The sequence below is a fragment of the Nyctibius grandis genome, chromosome W, assembly GCF_013368605.1.
Source record: "Nyctibius grandis isolate bNycGra1 chromosome W, bNycGra1.pri, whole genome shotgun sequence".
In the NCBI taxonomy this organism is placed as follows: domain Eukaryota; kingdom Metazoa; phylum Chordata; class Aves; order Nyctibiiformes; family Nyctibiidae; genus Nyctibius; species Nyctibius grandis.
Window position 1 is genome coordinate 15,821,668 of NC_090694.1, and position 23,770 is coordinate 15,845,437.

Here is a 23,770-nt window from a genome sequence, read left to right on the forward strand (position 1 = left end):
GCCCAGCCTGGGCCTTCCCGGAGCCTGCCCTGCAGTGCCGGTGGTGACGTGGCTGACTTCAGGGGAGCTCGATCTTGGTTTTGTATATATATTTGTATATATTTGATTATTTCTATTATTATTATTATACTCTTTTTCATTATTATAGTTTATTAAAACTGTTTTAACTTCCCAACCCATAAGTCTCTCTCCCTTTTCCCTTTCCCTTTCCCTTCGGGGTGGTGGGGGGAGGGTTAACAGAGAGTATCTACCACAGGTTTAATAGCCGGCCCAGCTTTAAACCGTGACAGGGGGCTGTTTAATGGGGTTGGGTGGTTTTCTAACAGCAGCTAGCATCTTACTATAATAAATTAGTATATTTATCTTATAGAGGAGGTGTCCAGGAGAGGGGGTTTGGGCTCCGCCTGTGGAGATGAGGGCATCCCGACTGGAAACAATCTCATCACGCTTCCCCAAACTCCCCTGACATCACTGTCCCCCTTGGCCACGGCAGAGGCGGGCAGGTGACTCATGGGCATAGCCCCACTCCCAGGGGTGTTCTGCCCTGTGCCAGCCCCACTCCCGCACCCATGCCCCCATCACAGAGCACCCCAGGAGCTGCAGGAGGGAGCAGCCACCCCCAGTGGTCCAGCCCGACTGCCCAGCGGCCCCTCCTCAGAGCACAGACCTCCCGGGTGGGCAGCTCTGCCCTGCGCATGGCTCCAGGGCAGATGGCCCCTGGTACAGGGATTGTACAAGGCCTGTGGTCCTTCCCGGAGCAACCTGGTCCCTCTCTCCTTGGGAAGGGGACAGGGGAGCCTGTCCTCCCCAGGATACTCCCCAAAGGCTCTCAGGATCCCACTGGATCTTTGTGGGACAAAGACCCTGTGAGCGACACCAGTGGGTGTGGGTACCCATGGGGGTGCTGGGCCAGGCAGGGCTCTCATGAGGAGCCTGCAGCCACCCTGGGGGGAGGAAGAGGCACCAGAGCCAGGGCAGGAGGGGTTCCCCAGGGCCAAGACAGTGTGTGGTCACATGGGAAGGGCAGGGTGGGCTGGAACAGTCCTACATCCCCCAACCCTTCAGGAGCTGCCCCATGGCCGCACATTCCCCCAGGTACGTGGGATGCCCCATGGCTGTGCAGCCCCCAGGCACCCTCCCACCACCCGGGACACAGCAAACCCCTCCGTCACAAGTCACGGCCATGGCGGTTCCGCCAATCCAGAGTGCCCGGGCCGGGTGGCTCCGGCTATGCAGCACTGGGGCCAGGCCGGCCACGGAGGACGAGGTGTGACCACGGCAGGACCCGTGGGGCGGTTCCCCCCCTGGCCAGCCTGGGAGCGAGGAGGGGGGGACAATGCCTATGCCTGCCCGCCCCCCCGGTGTGGTCCAGTCCCAATGACTCCCCCAGCTTCAGTCCCGGACCAGTCCGGTTCCTATCGCTCCCCCCCCCCCGGTCCCGTCCCGGTGCCCGCAGCTCCCTCTAGTCCCGGTCCTATCCCCACGGATCTCCCCGGTCCCGGGGCAATCCGCGCGGCCCTCCTCCGTCACGATGTGGGCCACTCCCTGCAGCTCCCCCTGGGCCCGTTCCGCTCCACGCGGCTCTCCCTGATCCGGCACGGTCACCGGGGCTCCCACGGGTCCAGGTCCGGTCCCGGTCCCGGTCCCGGTCCCGGTTCCGGTCCGATTCCGTAGCACCCCCGATCCGTTCCCTGTCTCAGTCTTGGTCACGCTCCCGCGGCGCTCCTCGCTCCCGGCCCGGTCGCGTCCCCGCGGCGCCCCCCGGTCCGGTCCCCGCGGCTCCCCCGGGTCCCGGCAGCGGAGGCGTGTGCACTCCCGCCGGCCGCCAAGGGAACGGTAGCACTCCGCGGAGCTCTGCTAGCGTCGCCACTCTGGTCCTGCTCTGTGCCCGGGCGCTGATTGGTGCGCGGCGCCAGCAGCGCAACGCGGCGGCACTTCCGGTGGCGGCGCCGTTCTCGCGCGGGCACCGGCTAGCGACCGCCTCCCCCCCTCGCTTCCCGGCCTGATCCCATCCCGCTCCTCCCCCTGTGCCCCCAGGCACCCTGGGGGCCATGGAGTTCCTGGCCGCTCTTTTTCCCTCCTACTTGGCGCTGGCTCGCCCTGGGAGGAAGGGGGCCCCGCTCCGGCCGCCGGCTGGGGCGAGCATGGGCAGGTGCTGGAGGCCGGCTCCAGCAGCCGTCAGGTGAGGCCGTGGCGCAGCCCTCCCTGCCCGGGCCCCGGGGGTCGGGGCTGGGCGAGCCCGGCGGGGGGCGGGCAGGGGCCGCTCTCACCTCCCGCTTCCTCTCCCTGCAGGCCGAGACGACGTTCGTGCCCTGCCGCGGCGGGATGGGCGAGAGCTGGGAAACTGCCGACGCCGCTGCCGTGCCCTTCCTGCCTCCCAACGCGAGTGAGGGCCACGGGAGGGGGGAACGCCCCGTTCCATCTCCCCACCCGCCCGCCGAGCTGCCCTGCGGCTTGGGATCCCCGCCGGCTCTGCCGCGCTGGCACGGGGAACTTTAGCAACTCCCCCCGGCGGTGCTCGCACTGGAGGGAGCGGGGATGGGCAAGCCGTTGCCCCGCGGTGCTGCAGCGGTGTCCAGGTACTTGTGCGGTACCGGCTGGCCCCTGCCCTCTCCTCACAGGCTGCTGGGTCCCCTCGCTCGCACCTCAGGACATCCTCTACCGCGGCATCCTGCACAGGAAGCTCTGGGCAGGCAAGTCCAGAGCTGCCCTGGACTTCACCAAGCAGGTAGGGCCTGGGGTGCTGTGTCCTGCCAAGGACCTGGGGGGATGGCGTGGGATCCCTGCATGTCCCAACCCCTCCCTGTCCTTGCACAGCTGAGCCACTTCTTTGTGGATCACCCTGAAGAAGCATTTGGCTCCCTGGGGCGGCTGCTGCACAATAACTTCTACCTGGGCAACTCCAAGCTGAGGGTCAGTGTCCATCCAGGGGTGACAGCGCTGTCCCCCACCCCTCCCCTTGCAGTTGCCATCCCCAGCCTCTGTCCCCTCTCCTCCCTGCAGAGACAGGCCCGGGACACCACCATCCGAATGACTGCCCTCATGGAGGAAATCGACCGTCTGGAGGCCAGGCGGTAAGCATGCCCATGTCCCCTGCCCTGGAGAGGGCTGAGGGGGCTCCTGCTGTCTCCCCCGACCTGACACCAGCTGTTCCCCTGCAGCGGCTGCCCTCGGCAGCACCTTGCCTCCCGCCTGCGCTGGTTTTCCCACCTTTGCCGTGACTGGCTCTTCGAGGTGCCGCTGGGGCTGCTGGCAGACTGCGTGCACGAGGAGCTGATGCTGCAGTGGGCCAGCCTGCTCTTTGACGACAGCCCTACGGGGGGCGCGCTGGTCTGGCTGCGCCCAAAAGATGTGGGGGCACACATGGGCTGCCTGGTGTACCCTGAAGGGCAGGCCATGAACCACCTCTGTATCCTTCCCCGCAGGGCATCCCCAGGGAGGGGGGGAATCGTGCTGCACCGCCCTTAGCTGGCACCCCAGATTTCCAGGACGTGGTGCTGGAGGAGCTGCCCCATGCCCGGGGCTCCCCAGCACAGTTTGAGCTCAACGGGCGCATCCAGCAAGTGGCTGCTGCTCGGGCAGATGGGGAAGGTAAGTGAGTCCCAGGATCTGTGCCCCAGGCTGGGCAGAGAGCCCCCAGCTGACAGGGAGCCCCTGGGATAATGCCTTCTCACATGCCACCTCCTGTCCCCTGCCAGATTTTATCGGCGTCTGCTTGGACTATCACTGCAGTGTTTGGAGGGTGCCGGGCAGGACAGGGTCCACCCCCACTCTGCTGCAGGTCATCTGCACTGGCGTGCCTGTCTCCTGCCTCAGCTGTCAGGTAGGCACTGGGGGAATGGAGCTTTGCAAGGAGGGAGCTCTGCTGCCTCTGCAGCCATCCCCACAGTGATGCCATGGTGTTTCCATTAACTTGAGAGGGCACGGAGTAAATGCACGCAGACCAATATGATTGTTAAGCAGATCTCGTTTATTTATGTATCTGAGGGTACATTTATACTATTCTATTGAGGGTACATTTATACTATTCTATTTTTGTACACACTCTGTGTACATGTCATTTCTATTATGATTGGTTAGTATGCTTTGTTCACACGCCTCTATATTAGTTCTGATTGGCTTATGCTAAAAAGTTATATCTTGCAGGTGCAGCATTCTTTCTTATTTTTCAACTTCCCTATATCTTATTTTTCTCATAGCCAAGGTCCTCAACTTCCCCCATAGCTTGTTGGTCTCATAGCCAAGGCCCTTGTTCTGTATTATGATTGGTCAGTTCATCACCACCCCATTACCACCCCCTGGACATGCCTGGACATAGCTCGTTCAGTACGTGACCATTGTCCCATGGGAACCCCACAAATCCCCCTTTTTGTTTTTGAACGAGCTATGTCCTATCTCGTCCTTTTTGGTTTTGTTTCTTACTCAAACCCGGTTCCCTGTGTCTCGCAAAGCCTGGTCAGAGAATCCCAGCCTTGGTTACCCATAAATCCTGCTCTCTGTTGTTGTGCCAAAAAGGCTGTATTGACCATTCGTTGTACAGTTTTCTGCAAACATGCAAACAAACAGGGTAACACAAGTAGGATAATGCCTATTATAAACATTCCCATAAGTAGACTCTATCTACAAAACATGCAGTTTGCTTCAGAACATACTGTTATTCTCTATTATTCTAGCTGAAAGGAAAATTACTGACAGGAAAGCTGATTCTGTGAAAAGGTAACACAGATCAGGCCTTTTAGAGCCTACTCTGAGGCCTACTCTTGCTAAACCATCCGGTATCAATTTCCCCCTTTGGAAGTAGTTAGATTTATTATCTCACTACTTCCATATACTTTTCTCAATGATTGTCTTAACACAACCCACGTACTCCTGTGCCTGTAGAGACAGAAGCATAACCTCGACCCATTAGTAATAGTTTCCCTGGACCCAACCACTCGTTAGTACCTGGTTCCCTATACCACACTTTGCCTTTGTTTTGCACATAGCTTGCTCCCTGTCGAACTGCCTCCCAATGTATTACAATTGGGGGTCGCTCCTTATCTCCTGTTAAAGTTAAATGGTTAAGTACATAAACAGCTTTTGCAAGTCTCTCAGAAGGTTCAGTCTCCTCTCCCCCTTTTTGTTTTTGCAGAAGCTGTTTCAATGTACTATGAGCACGTTCCACAATCGCCTGACCCATAGGCGAATGAGGAATCCCAGTGATATGTGTAATACCCCATAGTTGACAAAATTGACGAAAAATCTGTGAACAGTATGCTGGTCCATTATCAGTCTTAAGTTGTTGTGGAACCCCAAGACTTGCAAAGCAAGCAAGTAAATGTCGTTTGACATGACAACTTGTTTCCCCAGTTTGTGCTGTTGCCCATATTACATGTGAAAACGTATCAACAGATACATGAACATATTTGAGCCTTCCAAATTCTGCAATAAATGTGTAACGTCCATTTGCCACAGTTGTAACGCACTCAATCCTCGAGGATTTACCCCTATTCCAATTCCCATGCCAATTTTCTGACAACTAGGACAAGCACTAACTAATTCGCGTGCTTGTGCCATGGTGAGGTGAAATTGTTTCGCTAGCATTTTCGCTGATTGATGAAAGAATTGATGGGATAGGCGCGCTTGTTCAAATAAATTTGGTGATATTTGCATATAGGACACAAGTGTGTCTGCTTTATTATTTCTAATGCTCAAACCTTGATCAAATTGATGACTACGAATGTGAGTGACAAAATAAGGTAGCTCTCTGAGGTTTATTGCTTGATGCAACTGTAGCAAAATGGTGTAAAGTCGCCTATTCTTCACTGGTCGTATAAAACTCTTTCAATTCGATTTACAATGCCTGCTGCATAAAGAGAGTCTGTTACAATATTTACAGGTAAGTCCTTCCATTTTACAAAGACCTGGTATATCGCAAAAAGTTCAAGTGTCTGCAATGAGTCCTCAGTTTGTCCTGAGAATTTACAATGTTTCCATTGTCCATCCTCTTGCCAGGTAATAACTGCTGAATGTGATTGCTTTCCTGCATCAGTAAAAACAGTTAGTCCAGTCACAGGTATCTCTGATCTGATAGGTTTTTCTTCCCAATCCTGTTTGCAAATAAACTGTAGCTTTTTATGTTTTGGCAAATGTGTTAACAATTGTCCAGTAAAGTCCTGTAAGGCCATTTGAAAAATAGTTGACTGATTTGTTAACCACTGTAGATATTCCTTCTTGATAGGTAAATAGATAGCATCTGAGTCTAGTCTGGTAATGTCTGTAATTCTTTTACGCACTTTGACAAGCAATTGTGCTATTGTTTTCACTCTAGTCACAATATTCTGAGCATCACTGTGTGACAAATGAAATTGTCTTTGCAGTGCCCGATGTCCTTGATGAAAAAACTCATGTGACATACGTGCGTGCTGTTTAATGTCCGGTACCTGTACAGTCATTGTAGTAGAACTTGTAGAGTCAGAAATCAAAGAGTCCACTCGGGCGTTGCCTTCTGCAATAAACCCAGGCAAACTAGTATGATTTCTTACATGTAGAACATAAAACAGTGCAGTTCGGATTTGAATTTCTTGCCACAGAGCTCGCAGCAATTCAAAAACACACTGATTACATGTATGCTCTATAACAGATCTATCCAATTGCTTTACAATGCCAGCTACATATGCTGAATCAGTAATCAAATTAAAGGGAATGGGAAAATTCTGAAATACTTCTAATACAGCTCGTAATTCTACCACCTGAGGTGAACCCTTTTGTTGTACTACCATAGATTCCCACTTGCCATCAGAATACCAGACAAGGCCTGCCTTGCCTGTGTTCCCAGATCCATCCGTAAAAATGGTAATTCCATCCACAGGAGTGTCTGCGCACCACACTCCTGTGGCAATTGGAAGTTCTGCACTCAGTTTTATAACAGGATGGGAGGGCAAGTGGTAAACAACCTGTCCCGAGAAATTCTCCATGGCTGTTTGCAAAGCAAAGCTATTAGCCATACACCACTCAAAATATTGAACTGCAATAGGAACGGTTAGTGATGCAGGATCTCTGGCCACAAACTCCTGACATCGCATCCATCCTTTGATGATAATCTGTGCCAATAGCTCTGCAATCATGGGGACAGTTTTCTTTGTTCTTGAAGGTAGAAACAACCAATTCCAATACATGTAACGGATCTGACCATTCTGAATTCCATTGACCAATTATTGCATACGGAATTTGCCTATCAAACAAAGTGATAATTTGTATTTCCTGATTCAAATCAATACGATGTACAAATTTGGAATGTAGCCTGCTTTCTATTTCTGTAATCAGTTGCTGTACCTCTGAAGTAGTATGTCGTGGTGCTGTTAAATTTGTGTCCCCCTTTTTCCACATCTATAACATTGTATCTCCTGAGTTCTAATCGCAGCCATAACTTGAGCCTTATGTTCCACAGTACCCACTTTTGCACAAGCCTTTATCATAGCATTCAAATCTGGTTCTCCAGGTAAAGCTTCAATGATCTTTTGACAATCAGCATTAGCATTATCCCTAGCTAGCTGCGTTATCAGTGTCTCTCGCAAATGCACGTCAAAAACTTGTTTCTCAACCGCCTCTTGTAATCTCTCGACAAAAGGTAAAAACGGCTCTTTTGGTCCCTGTCTTACGGTAGTATAAAGATTCATTTGTGTCAGCACACAGTTCCTCCCCGCGTTCTTTCTCCAGTTTCCCTGCACTCTGCAGCTGGTTGTTATCAACTGACCTTGAGCATTATACTTAGACCTGCACAGCTTCACAAAATGCCCCGGCTTCCCACAGCAATGACACATCAAAACAGAGTTACCTCTCCCACTCAGCTTCGACTTCTTAAGGCAGTTTTTCTTAAAGTGACCTTCTTGCTCGCATGTATAACAACGATGAACTACCTTAACTGCCGCCGCAAAAGTTTTTGCTAAATGCTCCATCTGAAATGTGGTGGTTCCTACCTTCCCGCAAGCATCCATTAGTTCGGTTAAGGTGGGGCCACGATTCGCCATCCCTGTAACAACTTTCCTGTAGTCCTCATCTGTGTTGTCCTTCGCTAACTGTAGTAACAATGCTTCTTTTACAATTTTCCAATCTAACAGTTGCCAAATATTTCTCCCCTCAGGACCCGCACCCACAATCACCGGATATGCTTGTGGAATTATAACTCCTTCTAATAACGCATCTCGAATGATCCCTTTCCATTTCACTCCTCCCCCCTCTTCCCCTGTATACGCGGGCGGACGCTGACTCTCTCCCCCACCTCCCACATTACCAGATGGACGCAAACCTCCCCCCCCAGCCCTGACCTAAAGGTGGAGTAGGGAATTGTAAAGGAGGTTGAGGTGGCCCTAATGCTTGTCCCGAACACAGAGGGGGGTTTGGGGGAGACATAGTCACGTGTCTCGAGGCGTTGGCTGAACGGTGCTGCTGCAATTCCTTCTTTAATTCTTCCAGTCGTCTACCAAGCTCTGTCATGTCAATTTCGTGTCCATTTCGTGCAGCCTCCTCCACTAACTTCATACTACGTGACAGTAACGGTCCTTTAAATCCTTGTGACTCTGATACTGCTGACTCCGTAAATGGCAAATCCGGTAAAGGTGGATACGAAGCAGGTTTACCCCCTTCTTGTCCTCCTGCTCAGCCTCATCCGTAGAGATATCAATGAGAGGAGGAGGGGGTTTCGGAGGGGGTTTTGGCCAAGTCTCCCATTCAGCGTCTGAATCAATTAGTCCAAATTGAGTTCGTGTTTTAGGGCGCACTACCGGTTCTGATAGATCTGTATCTATTTTACTCGCTCCCCGCTCCTCGGCTTTTTTCGGAGCCGTCTGTACCCACGGCAGTAAAGGAGCTGCCACTGGTACAGCCACCGGGGCCGTGGGAGGTTTTGGTCCCGCAAACAGAGAGGGGGTAGTAGGTGCCTGTGGTCCTAAAGCCATAAAAGCTGTATGTGTGACTTCTCTCTCTGCTTTTATTCCTTTTAACGCTTCGCTAACCAGCCTCCATGTAGTAGACAATTTATAGGCTTCCTTATCACCACTTGACACCGCATCCCAGAGTCACCAATCTTCTCCATAAAGGCACTTCAAAGACATCATTAAAGGTTGTAAAATGTCCTTTATCTTTTGCCCAGGACAGTAACTGCTTTAACGCAGCTTCGTCGTATTTAATTCCTCTCTCAGAGAGTATATGTTGGAGGAGTTTCACCACTGCCACTTCTGTCTTGGTCAGGGTAGACCCCATTCCTCCCCCAGCTGCCTGGGAAGCCCTACCCAGGTTTTCCTTTGCTAGCAAAACTCAGGCTTACCGCATCTGTTTCCCGTTGCGAACCGCATCCGTTTCTTTTTCCCGGTGCGAAAATCCAGTGCCGGGGCAGCACTCTACAGCTGGCTTCCTCTCACCCTTCCCTTTCAGTCTGTTGTCCGCTGCTTCTCCGCAGTCTCCGGCCGAAGGGCCCCTGGTCCGGGGTCAGGCCCGTGTTCGGGCGCCACTTGTTTCTGTTAACTTGAGAGGGCACGGAGTAAATGCACGCAGACCAATATGATCGTTAAGCAGGTCTCGTTTATTTACATATCTGAGGGTACATTTATACTATTCTATTGAGGGTACATTTATACTATTCTATTTTTGTACACACTCTGTGTACATGTCATTTCTATTATGATTGGTTAGTATGCTTTGTTCACACGCCTCTATATTAGTTCTGATTGGTTTATGCTAAAAAGTTATATCTTGCAGGTGCAGCATTCTTTCTTATTTTTCAACTTCCCTATATCTTATTTTTCTCATAGCCAAGGTCTTCAACTTCCCCCATAGCTTGTTGGTCTCATAGCCAAGGCCCTTGTTCTGTATTATGATTGGCTAGTTCATCACCACCCCATTACCACCCCCTGGACATGCCTGGACATAGCTCGTTCAGTACGTGACCATTGTCCCGTGGGAACCCCACACCATGGCCCATGTCCCGCAACCCTTGCCTCCCTGGGGAGTTGGCCATCCGCACCCAGAGCGGAGCCGTCTATCTCTGAAGCGTCGAGACTGGGTGAGACCAGGCACTCGGAGCCAGGAGGGGGCTCACACAGACCCCTGGGTCTTGGGGTGGGCCCAAGTGAGAGGGACAGCTCTGCCCTGTGCTAGCACTGCCTTCTCCCCCTAAGCTGCAGCGACTCCACCACAACCCCCAGACTGTTGTTTTTTGGGACCATTTGCCCTGGCGCTGAAGCAACTTCACTGCCCACCTGCGGGTGCTGAGCTGCACCAACTGCACCGGCCTGCAGTGCCTGGATGCCCAGGTGAGCCCAGGAGAGAGGGTGGGCATGGGGATGGCGGCAGGCGGGGGAGAGGGTCCCCCAGCCTGGGGTGCTGACAGCACCCCAATTTGCTGCTGCAGACCCCTGAGAGATGCCACTTTGACTTGTTCAAGGTGGGTGAGGAAGCTGGCTGCCAGCAGCCAGCCCATGTACCTGGGCAGGGCTCACCCCTCCCAGCACCTCGTCACCACCCAGGTGAGTCCCACCATACCCAGGGGGACAGCCAGGAGCCGGGTTGGGGACACAACCCCAGCACAGCACCAGCTCCCAGTGCCCACAGGGCAGGGGAATCACCCAGCTGAGAGGGGCTGCCACAGGCTGTTGGGGTGAGACCTACTGAGCTGTGCTTCCCATCCCAGTTCTCAGTGTACATGCTGGATGAGTGGTTGCTGCTGGTGCCCGTGCTGAAGTGGGCACAGGTGATGAAGGCCCCCCCCCTCTTTGCCCACGTGATGTCGGGGGCCCTGGGAGGAGCCATAAGGTGCTGCTCGGCACATCCCGCACCCAGGAGCTGCTGCTGCTGCAATACCAGAGTGAGAGACGGCGCTCGGGTTGCTGTGGGGCTGGGTCTTCTCTGTGCCCGCATCCCTGTCTCCTCGCTGCTGGGACCAGCTGCTGCCCTGGCATCGGTGCTCACTGGGCAATTTTTGGCATGTCCTTCCACAGGGGGCAGTCAGTCAGCCTGTCAGCTGGCAGGGCCTCTGCAGAAGCTACACAGCATCACCGGCTGCCTGTAGCACCTGCCCGCCCAGCTCCCGCACCGCCAGTGCCCACTCCAGCAGCGCCTTGGCGCCCCTGCTGCCGGTGAGTGTCCCATACCTTCCTGGGGTGCAGGTCCTGGGGGGAGGATGTGTGGCCCCCAGGCTGCGAGGATGGAGCAGAGAGTAAAGCCCTTGCTGTGCCCTGGGATGGGGAGTGAAAAAGCAGAAGCAAAGCCTTGAACAACCCCATGCACAGGGCGAGAGGTTAAATGCCTAAAAAAGGATGTGGGGGGCAAGAGCCAGCAGTGAGCATGTACATGGGGGTACAGAGCCAGACCCCCACTGCTGGCCAGGCCCCAGGAGGGGCCCCAGGGTCCAGACCCCGGTGGCAATGCTCGCCCTATCCCCACAGGGCTGGCCGCCACACTGCAGGAGGACCGGCCGTGGGAGTCCCTGCTGGTTTTCCAGCTCTGCGAGGCTGGGGCTGTCTTCTGCCAGAGGCTGACCCACGAGGCAGTGCAGCCCCATGCTCCTGCCTGGGGGGACAAGGCCGTGGCAGACTCCAGCTCTTCCCCTCTCTTCGAGGCTCTGGCTGGCAGCCTGCCAAGCTTGGGCAGTGAGGAAGAAGAGGAGGAGGAAGAGCAGACCTTCTACTTGTCCAACCTGGAGGTGATTATCAATGAGGACTGGGAGGAAGAGGAGGACGCAGGCATGCCAGTGGCCCTGGAAGAAGCCGAGTGCTCCCAGGAGCCCTGTACCAGCCCTCAGCCCTCCCTGGCTGTGCCCAGCCCAGCTGCAGCCCTGCTGTACTGCAGCTGGCTGAAGGTGCTTTCCAAAGGCTGTAGGGAGCCCCCCTGGCACACCTGGCCCCCTAACCTCAGCCAGAAGCACCTCTTCACCCAGAAAGAGCTGGAGGTGCCCGTGGGCCCCAGGACCCTGCACGGGCAGGTATGCCCGTGGCTGCACTAGGCCATGGGGGAAGAGGGCTGTATCCAGTGCTGGGAGCCCCAGTCCCCTGCTCTGCTGCAGCCTCCAGAGCTGGCAGGGGTTCCAGACCCCCTGAGTACCTGTCTGACAGTGGCCTGGTCTGGGGACTGGGGGCAGTGGTGGGAAGAGAGGACAAGCTTCACAGTGGTGGTGGCAGAAGTGAGCTCCGGGCTGGCACAGTCTCTCGGCCAGCTTCACCTCCTCTCACCTACCCATCTGAGCTGTTGGAGCTGAGCAACGCAGCCCCCTCTGCTGCCGCTCTCCCCCAGCGGGGCTGGTGTCCGATGAAGCCCTGCTCTTCTCCCTGAGCCTGTGCTGCCATGACATCCCCAAGAAGCGGCAGAAGACGCTGTGGGACTACCTGGTAGTGTAGGCCCCACCCCGGCAGCCAGGCCAGACAACTCTGCAACCCCTCCTCCCAGAGCCAGCTCTCCTCCGCCTCTAAGCCTCGCCGCAAGCGCCCCTGCATGGGAGGCACCCAATAAACCCTGCCTGGCCCAGCCTCCGTCCCGGAGTCCTTGGGGGGACACTGGCGGCGGGGAGGGTCAGGCGGGAGCTCGGCGCGCTCCTCTCTGGCGGGGGTTCGCGGGCCGGTGCGTGGGTCGTACCTGCATGGTGCCCCGCGCCCCGGCGGTGTCGCCCGCGGGGCCGTGCGGGCGCTTTAAGGCGCCGGGATCCAGGCGTGGGAGTGACAGGGGCGGGAGCCGAATGGGGTGGTGGGGTGGGCCGGCGCGCGGCTAGGTGATGCTGAGGACGCTGCGCGCGGGGTCAGGGGAGGTGGGGGGGTTGGTCGTGCCTTCGCCCTGCGGCCCGCTCGCCGCTGCTCCCACCCCGGGGTAAGGTCCGCGACGGGCGTGAGCCCCGTCGTGCGCACTCGCACGGCACTGCATGGGGCCTCCGAGCACCCGTGTGCACCCCCATCATCCCATACACATCACCCCTATGTGCCCCCGCTGCACCCCCCCCCATCCCCCTCGCCTGTGTGTCCCCCTGTCCCCCCGCATGTCCCCGCCACCCCAGGCCACGGGGTCCCCGTCCCCGCGGGGGCAGACCGTGAGGCTCCGTGTGCCTCTCCGCTCCAGCGGCGCTTCACGGCGCCCGGCAGGCAAGATGGGGAGGTGGGCAAGGCGCAGCGGCGGCAGGCGTGGAGGCGGGCGGGCAGCATACCATCTTCAGCAAGATCATCGCCCGCAGTGTGCCTGCCACCATCTTCTATGAAAACGACAAGGCAGCGGGGACAGCAGGGCAATTGCTGGGGGGCAATACCCACGGGTGCGGGGCTCACCCTGTTCCCCCTGGCAGTGCCCGGTCTTCGTCGACGTGGACCCCAAGCCCCCGTCCACTTCCTGGTGATCCCCAAGCGCCCCATCCCCCGGATCAGCTGCGTGGATCCCCAGGACGCCGAGGTGAGTCCGGGGGCTCCCTGGGACGTGGAGGAGGGGAGCCCACAGCTCGCGCGACAGCGGCTGACGAGACCTGGGCGGGGCCGGGAGTAACGGCGGTCAAGACCCCCCCAACTCATATAAAAGAAGCCCTTGGGGAACGCTGGCGACTAGGAGTGCTGTGAACAGGGCGTTGTGTGGTTGTTTGCGCGGGAAAGGCGCTGAAGCTCTGCCAGCTCGACCAGGGAGCTGGTATCCACCCGGCAGAGAGCCATGGCCTCTCTAAGCTCTGCACCCACCACGACTGATGCAGCTTCCCAGGCAGAGCTCCAGTGGGAACACGCTGCCACCCAGGTGTCAGGCTGCAGGGAGTGCCCTGCTCTTCCACCAGCACTAGACAGCAGCAGTGAGCACACCTGTGGGAGGTGCACCCAGGTAGAGGAACTCTTCTGCTCGGTAACAGAGCTCTGAGAGGAGGTGAGTAGGTTGAGGAGTATCAGGGAGTGCAAGAGAAAGAGAGACACACTACGGGAATCACACCCTACCTTCCCTGGGACAGGCCTGACAGGCAGACAGGGCACATGACAAGGGGCCCTATTCTCTCTCTCCACCTGGCTGAACATAGTGAATTAAGGGATAAGGGGCAATGGCAACAAGTTCCTGCCTGGCACAGCAGGCACATCTCCTCCATGACTGCCCCACCTTCCCTGGTGCCCTTGCATAACAGGTATGAGGCTCTGCACATGGAACCGAACAGTGACAAGGACAATGGTTCATCTAGCTTGGAGGTGTTGCTGAGGTTAAGTCAACCTAAGCCCTGTGTCAAAACTGCATCCATAAAGAAAAAACATGGGTCATTGTCTTGGGAGATTCCCTTCTGAAGGGAACAGAAGGCCTGATATGCTGACTAGATCCACTTGACAGGGAAGTCTCCTGCCTCCCTGGGGCCTGGATTAAAGATGTGAAGAGAAAGCTTCCTACCCTGGTAAGGCCCTCGGATTATTATCCGTTATTGATATTTCAGGTTGGCAGTGTGTCTTTGTTTAGTCTGGGGCTAAACAATAGGCAGTTGTTCTCTCACCTAATGTCCCTTCCCCAACCAAGGAAGGGAATAGGGAAAAGGAGGAAGACTGGTGGGTTGAAATTGAAACAGATTTAATAAAATAAGGAAACCAATATCAATGATAATACAAAACACACAAAATTATACTTAGCTACAGAGCACTGACAAGTTGCTCCAGGAATAGCAATCATTGAGAATAGAAAAGAAAAAGGAGAGGAGATCAAATAAGAACCTTCCCCTTCCTCAGCAAGCTTTCCCTTTTATAGTGAGCTTGATGTCAATGATATAGAATACACCTGTGGGCCAGCCTGGGTCAGCTGCCCTGGATTTAACTGCTAATGGCCTTGATCACCATGGCTGGCCACAAACTGAAACAAAATCTAACAGAAACTTGATTTTATAAATTTTATCCCCATGAAACCAGGACACAGTGACAAAGTTGCTACAAGAAGTCAGAGGGCAATTAAGGAAGACTTCAGGGCCTTGGGTCGACTGGCTAAGGGATCAGGGGCACAAGTGGTGTTCTCCTCTATCCCTCCAGTTGCAGGGAATGATGAGGGAAGAAACAGGAAGAGCCAGGAGATCAATACCTGGCTCTGAGACTGGTGTCACTGGCACAATTTTGCATTTTTCAATCATGGGTCCATCTACATGACACCAGGCCTGCTGGCTGCAGATGGGGTACACCTGTCTCAAAGGGGGAAAAGGAAATTTGTGGAGGAGTTAGCAGGGCTCATTGAAAGAGCTTTAAACTAGTATTGAAGGGGGAAGGGGATAAAACCAGGCTCCATAGAGATAAGCCTGGGGGTGTGTCACTGTTTAAGGCTGGGTGGGCAGTTAAAAGGACAGCAGATATACTCTCTGTTAACCTTGTCCTTCCCCAGAGGGGAAAGGAAAAGAGAAAAGGGAGAGAGACTTATGGGTTGGAAAGTTAAAACAGTTTTAATAAACTATAATAATGAAAAAGAGTATAATAAATAATGAACTGTATACAAAACCGCTACTGAGCTCGCCCCGATGATGACCACGTCACCGCTGACGCTGCAGGGCAGGCATTGGGGAGTCCTGAACCAGATGCGGCAGCAGCAGGAACCGGATTCAGGAGCGCAGGCAGAATCCTCCCAGGATGCCGGCCATAGGGGAAGAGAGCATGACCCTCATGGTCCCTCAGCTTTAAACTGAGTATGACGTGGGTGGGATGGAATGCCCCATTAGTCAGTTTTGTGTCACCTGTCCTGTCCGCTCCTCCCCGCAGGTGCAACACTTTTATGGTCCCTTCCTTTGTGGAAGAAAGAGACACAACAGGGACCCTAGTTTCCATGGCGATAAGTGCATGTAGTCAACTTCAGAAAGTATAGTCACTTAAACAAAACTTAACTGAAAAGTCTGTCCTAGTCCAAACCAGGACACGAGGCTACTGAGAGAGCTGGCAGAAGTGCTCACCAAGCCACTTTCCATCATTTATCATCAGTCCTGGTTAACCGAGGAGGTCCCAGTTGACTGGAGGTTAGCAAATGTGATGCCCATCTACAAGAAGGGCCAGAAGGAGGATCTGGGGAACTACAGGCCTGTCAGTCTGACCTCAGTGCCAGGGAAGGTTATGGAGCAGATCATCTTGAGTGCCATCACATGGCACGTACAGGACAACCGGACTGTGGAAGACCCTCAGTCTGCAAACAGCTGTGCTTTACTTGGGGAGCATAAGATTTGCTTGGGAACACTGCACTGAGAATAGTTTTTGCTTGCTTCTAAGATAAAGGAGCCAAGACCAGTTCACAGGGCTTTTTGAGGCATGAAAGAAGTAAACATGTGTGGAAGGTCAGTTCTGAACACAGAGCTGAAAACAAGGAATGGTTGTTGATGTTTTGAGTCCAGAACACTGGCTCTTCCCAGAATGGGTGATGAGTGCTTAGTGTGTGAATGTTGATGTTATCTTGAACTGCCTAGTCTGGCTCCTGCATTGTAGCAGTTAAATAGAGTAGTAGCATAACAATAAAAAGCCTTAGGCCTTTCGGCTTGAGGACCTTGCATCCTCGATCTCAGAGTCTGTGCCTTCCTTGCCGCCCGCCGCAAATGGCGCCCGAACAAGGTTGAAGATTAACGAAGAAGCGGCGGCGACTCTGATCGAAGGATTGTCAGGGGCTAGCGCGCGCCAGGACCGGAGAGTCCCCAGGACCTGAGAGTCCCCAGGATCGGAGAATCCCCAGGATCGGAGAATCCCCAGGACCGGAGAGTGAGTCCCCAGGACCTGAGAGTCCCCAGGATCGGAGAATCCCCAGGATCGGAGAATCCCCAGGACCGGAGAGTGAGTCCCCAGGACCGGAGAGTGAGTCCCCAAGACCGGAGAGTGAGTCCCAAGGACCTGAGAGTCCCCAGGATCGGAGAATCCCCAGGATCAGAGAATCCCCAGGACCGGAGAGTGAGTCCCCAGGACCGGAGAGTCCCCAGGACCGGAGAGTCCCCAGGATCGGAGAATCCCCAGGATCGGAGAATCCCCAGGACCAGAGAGTCCCCAGAATCAGTGAGTTCCGCGATCGCAATAAACATGGGACAGGCTAGTTCCCAAGAGCATAAGCTCTACACTGAGGTATTACAGCGTATATTACGCGAACAGGGCTATAAGGTCCAATTAGCGAAATTGGTGCAGTTATTAGTATGGATCAAAGACAACTGTACCTGGTTCCCTGTATCAGGGACTTACGATGCAAAGATTTGGGCAAAAGTGGGAGTAGAAATACAAAAACGGAACACGTTGCAGTCTGATATTCTAAAGGATTTAGAAGCAACGTGGAGGGTTGTTTTTACAGCACTCTCTGCACTCCAGCCTGCAGAGGAGTATTTGCAATCTCTGGCATCCACTCCTATTAACACCTTAGTGGATGTGAAGGAGCAACAGGAGCCTGTATATGAAACAGTCTCCGGAGAATCAGACGATCCTTACGATCTTGATTGCACAGATCTAGACATACAGTCCAATTTATACCCACCATTAACATCGGTAAAAGAAACGGCTGCGGCCGTCCCTTCGGCACGGGGGGTCTCGCAGCCGGCAGCAGCAGCGGCAGCGGCTACGGGCGGAGCACAGTTAACACCAACAGCTCCTCCGTATCCTGCGTCTGCCGAGCCACCTATTGGCTTTGCTGAAAAGGCATCAGAGTCTCATGTAACGAAATACAAAACGCTGGCAGAAAATTGTAGAGAGGAAGCTGCTCGTAAAGGAGATTTTGCCATGCTGACGGCGATGCCGGTAATCTATCGTCCATATCATTCTCCTGAGTATCAATACCTTAGTTATGAAATGATTAAGGAAGTACGGGCCGTGGTGAGAGACTATGGTTTGCACAGTAACTATACTTCAAATTTAGTAACAGTCATTGGGGAATCCTATACTATGACACCACATGATTGGAAGTCACTTTTACGGATGATTTTAACACCTGCACAATATTCAGTGTGGCTGGCAGAGTACCAGGAGGCTGCTTCTGCAGACACTTTGGAAAATAGGCAAGAATATTTGGGAGTTAATCAGTATGAGACACCAGAGGTACAGGCACGGTTACCTCGGCAGCGTTTACAACAGATCTCTGCATTGGCTTTAAAGTGCCTGAAACGCGTTCCAGAGGCAGGGAAATGCCAGCCCTCTTTTGCGGCAGTCAGGCAAGGAGCTCAAGAACCCTATGTTACATTTATTGATCGTTTACAAACAGCACTGAGCAGGCAGATTGATGATGAAAATACAGTAGAAACGCTGTTATTACAATTGGCTTATGAAAATGCAAATGCAGATTGTCAAAGAATTTTGGGCCCTCTAAAAAACTCTTACAAAAGTATAGCAGAATTTATTAAAGCTTGTCAGAATGTGGGTTCTGAAGAGCATAAAGCTACTTTACTTGCAAGTGCCTTGGCTCAGCAACTCGTTGTGGGACGAGCAGAAATGAAATGTTTTGAGTGTAATCAAATGGGGCATATTAAAAAGAACTGCCCAAAGCCGACAGTAAAGAAAAAAGATGAGCAGAAAGGAAGGTTCTCCCACAGGGCATGATGAACAGTCCCACAATTTGTCAGTTAGTGGTCTCTGCTGCAATAGAGCCGACTCGAAGTATTTTTAAACAGTCTCTTATTTACCATTATATGGATGACATTCTCATTGCAGCTTTGACACAGACAGAACTGATGAAAACTGTAAATCATCTAAAAGACTCCTTACAACAATTTGGGCTTCATATTTCCCCAGAAAAAATACAAACAGAACCGCCCTGGAAGTATTTGGGATGGGTACTGTTTACCAGAACCTTACGGCCACAACAACTTCGTTTGGTAAACAATATCTCTACATTAAATTATTTGCAGCAACTACTAGGGACAATTAATTGGATTCGTCCTGTGCTGGGTATTTCTATTGAACAGTTAAGTACCCTGTTTAACACCTTGAAGGGGATTCAGATTTAACTTCGCCTCGAATCCTTTCTGACAAAGCAAAACAGGAATTGGCATTGGTAATTCAAAAACTTATAACTTCCCAAGCAGGACGTATAATCTTACACTTGCCTCTTCTATTTTTTGTGATTCACACGAAATTCCAGCCTTATGGGCTATTTGCTCAATTGACAGAATCACAGCAATTAGTTACCCTGGAATGGATTTTCTTATCACACACCTTTACAAAAACAATTACGACTCCTTTGGAGATGGTCATTATGGTGATTCAGAAAGGACGGTTCAGGATACAGCAGCTGACAGGTCGAGACCCTGACATTATTTACCTACCCTTTCATAAGGAAACGCACATTACTCTGATGAGGGACAGCCTTGAATTTCAGGCTGCTCTGGCTGATTATTTGAATGATATCCATTTTACTTTGCCACGGAATAAAATCTTGCAAGCCTTACCTTCCCTCTGTTTACAGCCACAGAGAGTGATGGTGCCTCACCCTATACCAAATGCAAAAACGGTTTTTACAGACGGCTCAGGTAAAACAAAGGCGGCCGTAGTGGCCTGGAAAGAAAAGGCACAATGGCAACACACATCAGTTACTGTGGAAGCATCCACTCAGATTGTTGAATTGTCTGCAATACATTTAGCTCTGACATTGTTTGCAAGCGAACCTATTAATTTTGTATCAGATTCACTATATGCTGTTGGCGCTATTAACCGCTTAGAAGCTGCATTTATCAAAGAAATTAGCAATAAAGAGCTGTATAAACTTTTCCTTGCTATTGCAACTCTGCTTCAGCAACGACAGCATCCTTGCTTTATTGTTCATATTAGGTCTCACACTCGCTTGCCAGGACCTCTGGTAGAAGGGAATGCAGTAGCTGATAAGTACACTGTTTTGCCCATAACATCATCCTCCCTTACTCAACGATTTCAACATGCACAATTATCTCACTCCTTTTTCCATCAAAATGCTCGCAGTTTACAGAAAGAATTTGCTCTCACAAAAACACAGGCTCGTGATATTATTCGGGCATGTAACGATTGTCAACTATATAATACTGCAACTTATCATGATGGTGTAAATGTCAGGGGACTGAAGGCTAATGAAATTTGGCAAACAGATGTTACACATTATCCACCTTTTGGCAGGCAAAAGTATGTTCATGTTACTGTGGATACCTTTTCTGGTTATGTTGTTGCTTCTGCAGCTACAGGGGAACGGACTCAGGATGTTAAGAAACATTGGACAAGGTGCTTTGCACTTATGGGCCTCCCTAAACAAATAAAAACAGACAATGGACCTGCCTATGTATCTCAAGCAGCGGCCTTATTCCTACAACAGTGGGGTGTGTCTCACGTTACAGGTATCCCGCACACCCCCACCGGACAAGCCATAATTGAACGGACACATCAAAACTTGAAACACATGTTGCAAAAACAAAAAAGGGGGAGTGTAGCCACAGCTCCTCAAGAACAATTAGATATGGCTGTGTTCACTTTAAATTTTCTAAATCGGTCATCTTCTCAATTAGATACCACGGCAGTGGAACGACATTTTCAGGGTAAAGTTCCCTTTACACAAAATCCTAAGGTTTGGTATAAAGATCTGCCAGGCCCGACTGATTGGCGTGGACCAGTAGAATTGTTGACATGGGGGAGGGGATATGCTTGTGTTTTACTCCCAACAGGTCCTCGTTGGCTACCTGCGAGATGCGTGAAGCCATACCATGAGCTGGAGAAACCACAACCAGAACCCGGTATCAGAAATGCAGACGCTGAAAGCACAGGGACCACGCAAGTGACGTAGAACAGTCAACCCGATACCGGGCATTACTTGGGGAATGCTGAAATGACTGGATGAGCACGCAAGTAGCATGCTGCGAGAGGTCTTGGGTGGTCTCTGGTGGTCGTGGTCCCCCCATAGTTGTACTGTCCGCTGTGTGACTTCGCTTCCACGCAAGTGTGGTTAAGGCCTTTCTGTTGACACATGCAGGTGGCTCTGAGGAGAAGATACTGTTTTGATTCTCACAGCAGTTATCTCTTCTAGAGCGTGTGAATCAAGTAAATTTGGACACTACAGGGATGTTGTTCACAGTCTTGTTTATCTTTGGCCCTTCTTTGTAATTAGTGATGCTACAGCATTATTGTATAGATATCTATGTTTATTCCTTTTTCTATATGTATTTATTGCATGTCTCTGTATATTGCTCTGCTCTACACCCCGCAAGCCAAATGTGCACGTCCAGCTTTGCACTCCCCAGGAGAAGCAGTCTCTTGAGCGAGGGGGTAGAATGTGGGAATATAACGGAAGATGGGCGAGGAGGATTGTAAACACGCTCAAGTGACTTGCACCTGGGGTGTCAAAAAACACATATATCATACTACTAACTGTTATTTAGTCTTGTGTGCTGGACAAGTAGAGCATCTTCATTCAGATAACATAGGCCTGTGATAAGACTCAAGGGCACCTAATTGTTTATGCCTGAGATTCCTGCCCTGCTGTGAGAAAGATCAAAGCACAGTGGAAAAATGCCGCCTGGCAGAAATCCCTAATATACAGGCGAAGGCAGCAGGCCCGGAATCTCTTTCACTTTCTCTCTAGCAGGAACTGAACTCCGCGGTGCCTGCGTCCCTGCTTGTGTGCCTTTGCCCCAAGTGCTGCTTCAGAGACCTGGTCTGCAATCAGAGGACTCTGAAAAGCCGAAGCCCACATCATGACCACCCTTGTCATCAAATAAACAAAAAAGGGGGAAATGTGGAAGACCCTCAGCCTGCAAACAGCTGTGCTTTACTTGGGGAGCATAAGATTTGCTTGGGAACACTGCACTGAGAATAGTTTTTGCTTGCTTCTAAGATAAAGGAGCCGAGACCAGTTCACAGGGCTTTTTGAGGCATGAAAGAAGTAAACATGTGTGGAAGGTCAGTTCTGAACACAGAGCTGAAAACAAGGAATGGTTGTTGATGTTTTGAGTCCAGAACACTGGCTCTTCCCAGAATGGGTGATGAGTGCTTAGTGTGTGAATGTTGATGTTATCTTGAACTGCCTAGTCTGGCTCCTGCATTGTAGCAGTTAAATAGAGTAGTAGCATAACAATAAAAAGCCTTAGGCCTTTCGGCTTGAGGACCTTGCATCCTCGATCTCAGAGTCTGTGCCTTCCTTGCCGCCCGCCGCACCGGACAACCAGGCAATCAGGCCCAGTCAGCATGGGTTTATGAAAGGCAGGTCCTGCTTGACTAACCTGATCTCCTTCTATGATAAGATGACCTGCTTAGTGGATGAGGGAAAGGCTGTGGATGTTGTCTACCTAGACTTTAGTAAAGCCTTTGACACCGTTTTCCACAGCAGTTTCCTGGAGAAACTGGCTGCTCATGGCTTGGATGGGCGTACGCTTCACTGGGTAAAGAACTGGCTGGATGGCTGAGCCCAAAGAGTTGTGGTGAATGGAGTTAAATCCGTTTGTCAGCCGGTCACAAGTGGTGTTCCCCAGGGCTCAGTATTGTGTGTGAGGCCCAGACCCCAAAGCCATGGTCTGTACTTATGCTAAAGGCCTGCTGAAGACAGGGAATGCCGTAATTGTGCAGGTGGAAAGTGGGACCAGGCGTAGGCCAGGTAGCCTCTCCCTGCCTAGCACAACCACCCTTACTGTGCAGACCACAAGTAACCAGAAGTTGTGGCCTAAACTCATGTCAAGAGCCTGTTGCATTTAAAATGGATACCAGAAAAAGAAGTGATCTGATGAGGTCGAGCCGCTGCTGCCTACTTGTAACTACATTACACAAATACAACAGTGTAGTTGCAAGCGAGTGGTAGTGTTTCTTGTCTCTCCTCCTCGGACTTTACCATGAATATAGCAGTGTGTGTGTTTTTGCTGAACCACAAGGACTTTTCCTTCCCCTTTCACTACCCGTTTATCTGTAAGGACCAACCCTGTTTTACCACCCAGACCTTGGTGGGCATTTGAAAAGTCTAAGGGATTATCACCACATCACATATGAGAAGTTATGTAACTCAAGGGTATAAAATCTGACCGAGGGAACCACTCTTTGGAGCTCCCTCTCAGCTGGTCTGAGACCCCGTTACGCCCAACCTCGCTTCTGCTGTATCAACAGCTGCATCAGACTACTGGACAGGTTGCACGGTCCCTTTCCCTGCTAGAGCTTTGTTTTTTATTATTTATGTTATTGTGTGTTGAGCTCGTGAGACTGTTTAAGGTTGTTTTGCTTGAGGACAATGACAATTGTGATAATAAAGCTGCCTAAATGAATTAATCGCCTGGCATGGAATCAGTGAAGCGGGGTATCTAGTCATGGTAAAGTTACTAAGTGGATTAATTGCCTGACTCCGAGTCAGTGGAGCGAGGCGTCCATATTATTCTGCCACATCCCTGACCCAGTTGTGACATTGGGCCAGTTCTCGTTAATATCTTTATCAATGATCTGGACGAGGGGATCGAGTGCACCCTCAGTAAGTTCACAGATGACACCAAGTTGGGTGGGAGTGTTGATCTGCTTGAGGGTAGGAAGGCTCTGCAGAGGGATCTGGACAGTCTGGATCGATGGGCCGAGGCCAACTGTATGAGGTTCAACAAGGCTAAGTGTTGGGTCCTTCACTTGGGGCACAACAACCCCATGCACTGCTACAGGCTTGGGGAAGAGTGGCAGGAAAGCTGCCTGGCAGAAAAGGACCTGGGGGTGTTGATTGACAGCCAGCTGAATATGAGCCAGCAGTGTGCCCAGGTGGCCAAGAAGGCCAACAGCATCCTGGCTTGTATCAGAAATAGTGTGGCCAGCAGGACTAGGGAAGTGATCATCCCTCTGTACTTGGCACTGGTGAGGCTGCACCTTGAATACTGTGTTCACTTTTGGGCCTCTCACTCCAAGAAAGACATTGA

General features: G+C 52.2%; 1 protein-coding gene across 1 annotated transcript in view; it reads left to right on the forward strand.

The window, feature by feature from the left end:
- Positions 1 to 1,988: 1,988 nt before the first annotated feature.
- The window catches only part of TAF1C (TATA-box binding protein associated factor, RNA polymerase I subunit C), a 31,481-nt gene continuing 9,699 nt past the window's right edge, over positions 1,989 to 23,770 (forward strand). Inside the window, 22 exon segments of the mRNA XM_068421904.1 lie at positions 1,989 to 2,082; positions 2,085 to 2,182; positions 2,293 to 2,386; positions 2,622 to 2,728; positions 2,818 to 2,913; positions 3,004 to 3,074; positions 3,162 to 3,409; positions 3,481 to 3,591; positions 3,699 to 3,815; positions 9,961 to 10,049; positions 10,155 to 10,289; positions 10,388 to 10,446; positions 10,448 to 10,502; positions 10,667 to 10,766; positions 10,769 to 10,840; positions 10,974 to 11,111; positions 11,421 to 12,144; positions 12,146 to 12,199; positions 12,201 to 12,250; positions 12,253 to 12,370; positions 12,372 to 12,469; positions 13,298 to 13,401. Of these exon segments, the coding sequence (XP_068278005.1) occupies positions 2,052 to 2,082; positions 2,085 to 2,182; positions 2,293 to 2,386; positions 2,622 to 2,728; positions 2,818 to 2,913; positions 3,004 to 3,074; positions 3,162 to 3,409; positions 3,481 to 3,591; positions 3,699 to 3,815; positions 9,961 to 10,049; positions 10,155 to 10,289; positions 10,388 to 10,446; positions 10,448 to 10,502; positions 10,667 to 10,766; positions 10,769 to 10,840; positions 10,974 to 11,111; positions 11,421 to 12,144; positions 12,146 to 12,199; positions 12,201 to 12,250; positions 12,253 to 12,370; positions 12,372 to 12,469; positions 13,298 to 13,401 (2,769 nt within the window). The 5' untranslated portion in view covers positions 1,989 to 2,051.